This window comes from Pipra filicauda, unplaced genomic scaffold, assembly GCF_003945595.2.
Source record: "Pipra filicauda isolate LSUMZ 115617 unplaced genomic scaffold, ASM394559v2 scaffold202_size1376763_pilon, whole genome shotgun sequence".
Lineage (NCBI taxonomy): Eukaryota > Metazoa > Chordata > Aves > Passeriformes > Pipridae > Pipra > Pipra filicauda.
The window spans coordinates 1,136,236-1,139,059 of NW_024104313.1; the positions used below are offsets into that span (position 1 = coordinate 1,136,236).

The following is a 2,824-nucleotide window of genomic DNA, read 5'->3' on the forward strand; positions in this document are numbered from 1 at the left end:
TGTGTCCTTTTTTTATATTCTCTGTTGGCCTGTCTCTTTTCCACTGTGGTATCTTTGACTGACATAGTCACATCAGGATGTAGCATGTGTTTGAATAATTAAAAAAATACAAATAAAAGTTATCTTTATTCTAGTCCGTATTTTTCCATTGCTCAACCACCAAAGATAACAATACCATTTCACTACTGCTTTTTACATTCTATGGAAGAAAAATACTTTTAGTTTTGCAGTGGTTTATTAGACCTTCCAAGTCCAATTATTTGCCCCTAGAGTTTTGCCCCTAAGCTTTAGAAAATTGTTTCAGCTATATCCAAACTCATGCCAACTTCCTGGCTTCTCGGCCGCAACCCATCAGTGAGCGCTCTACTAAGAACCACTTTGAGGCTTTCCTTGAACCTCTTCTTCTTGCTGCTTCCTACAAAGAAGTAAACAAGGGGGTTGATGCTACTGTTAACGGTGGAGAGAACGACGGTGACGTGGTTCTGCTGGCTGAGCAAAGATGACCAGTGGTGATAATTCAGAAGATACAACAGCCTCATAGGCATGGCAAAGATGAGGAAGACAATGACCGTGGCCACAATGATGATGTAGAGCTTTGACGAATGAGGTCTCAGGGAGTTACGATGAATCCTGATAACTAAGATCAGGCTGGACAGAATCATTAGAGGAATGAAGATCATGAAAGTCAGGATCCACGTGAAGATGAGCAGTGCTTGGCAATGGTTGCCGTTGTCGAATTTTTCCTTTGTTGAATCATCTTTGCATGTTAAATATTCGGCTACTGTCATCAGAAAAGACAGAGTCCACAGGATTGCACACACAATTGCCGATTGGTGCTGTGACCGGTGGCATCGGTACCAGATGGGGTAAACAATAGACAGACACCTCTCAATACTGATGGCTGTCAGGAGATAGAGACCAGTATTATAGCCAAGAAGGAAGATGATAGATAGTATGGTGGTGATATAATAGTAAAAACCATATGCAAATCCAAAACCAGCAATGTACTCAATTGACAGAATAAATGTACAAAGCAGTAAGGAGATATCAGCAATGGACAGGTGTGTGATATACGCAGTGAATGGGTTTCTTTTGATCTGGAAGCAGAGGCACCAGAGGACAATTCCATTTTCACAAAAACCCAGGAAGGAGATGATCATAATTACCCAAAGTGGGGTCAATATCTCCCAGACCCTTTCCTGTGTAGAAATGTTTCTGTGCATTGAGATGTTCTCTGTGCCTTCGCTGGGATGAAACGTTATGTTTGACTCATCCATGGGGAAAGCTCAAGTTTGGATAGCACAGCTCTTCCTTCTGTAAATATGTATAAAAATATACTGTGAGCATTGTGTGCTCCTCCCCTCCCCCTTTTCTTTCTGTTTTGCGGACCCTCAATTTCTGGTCTTACTTGAAGGCCTTGGCAAAAGGAAAACCAGTTTTGACATACTGATGCTAGCTGAAACCCAGTTAGAACTACTTTTGGCAATCTTAAAGATCACTAAGCCCATCATGCTAGCAGAAATCTTGAGCTTTCTTCTGTACAGGGGTCAGCATATGAGATTCTTTCAAAGAGCTCTTGGATAAGGAGTATCTCAATCATATTGCAAAGTTTCTTGATACAGTCATCACAAATAGCTTTGGTGGCTCTTCTTACAGCCCTAGATTGTTCCCAGAGAGGTCTATTCAGCTCTATTGAGACTAATGGCACTAATAATAAGTTAAACATATGTATTTCAGCTGAATTTGGCTCATAGGTTTTTTGTCTAAAGAAAAAAATTGATACCGACATCAGTTTTCCAGAAAGGGATTTAATAAGTAAATCAAAATAGTATGTAGTTACTCAGCAGTGTATTCCCCCCAAGTACAGAGGTGGAGGGAAGTTGAGAGAGCAATTTTTTATCCACTTAAAATGTCATTCATCACAACATAACGTAATTTAACCATGTTTACACACTCTGAACACTTAGCACAACTGCAGGTGTCTTATGAACATTATAAATCCAAACCATCATAAGGAGATGTTAATCACATCATGTTCATCATCATCATTACAAGTTGTTCATGTTCCCTCCCATTGTTATAATGGTTTTAACTGTTGCTTTGCTGAATTATGGGGTACGTTCTCCTTTTCTATGTCTCCTTTTATCTCATAATGGAGAATTAGTAGCATTGGCTTCAGCTGATTTTCATAAAAATATGTCATGTGCCTTTCCCTGTTAACTTCCCAGCTACCTCTGTGATGATACACAGCCACATTTAAGACCCTTGCAGATTTACTGATGTTAAGAGGGAGTAATTGTTGACAATAAGCTTGCCTAGCTGACTTGGTTTATTCATATAAACAACTTTGTTCATTAACATGCCATAATGAGAATTTACCCATATAAGAACATCAAATGCAAGGTAAAGAAGTCTTACTGGGGCACCTTTTGCAATGGTTATTTAAACAGAGCCATTCACCCCAGTCATAAATTTTCTCTCATAAGCCTTGCATTTCCTGGTTTCAAAACAGCTTCTTAAGATATCATAGTCTAAGAAAGCGCATTCAGTAAACAACCTGGGAAGCCTTAGGGCATGCTGGCATCTAAACCTCCACGAAACTGTTAATTGTGATCCCACCTGTATGTTGACCGTGCCACCATCTCAGATAGTTGAAGAAAACAAACAGCATAGCTGGGCATGTGATAGAGAAATTAATGTGAATACAACAAGTAAATGCAGTGACTAGAATGAGTGGAAAGCCTCCCAAAACCAATGTTCTGCAAAAACTGCAGAGGGAAGGAGCTCAAACAGTGTGCTGCTGGAAGTATAGTAAAGCTTCACA

General features: G+C 39.8%; 1 protein-coding gene across 1 annotated transcript; it reads right to left on the reverse strand.

Moving 5' to 3' along the window:
* Positions 1 to 287: 287 nt before the first annotated feature.
* MAS1 (MAS1 proto-oncogene, G protein-coupled receptor) lies at positions 288 to 1,277 on the reverse strand. Its single transcript, XM_027724735.1, has one exon. It carries the CDS (start codon positions 1,275 to 1,277, stop codon positions 288 to 290), a length of 990 nt encoding a protein of 329 aa, XP_027580536.1.
* Between the last annotated feature and the right edge of the window lie 1,547 nt (positions 1,278 to 2,824).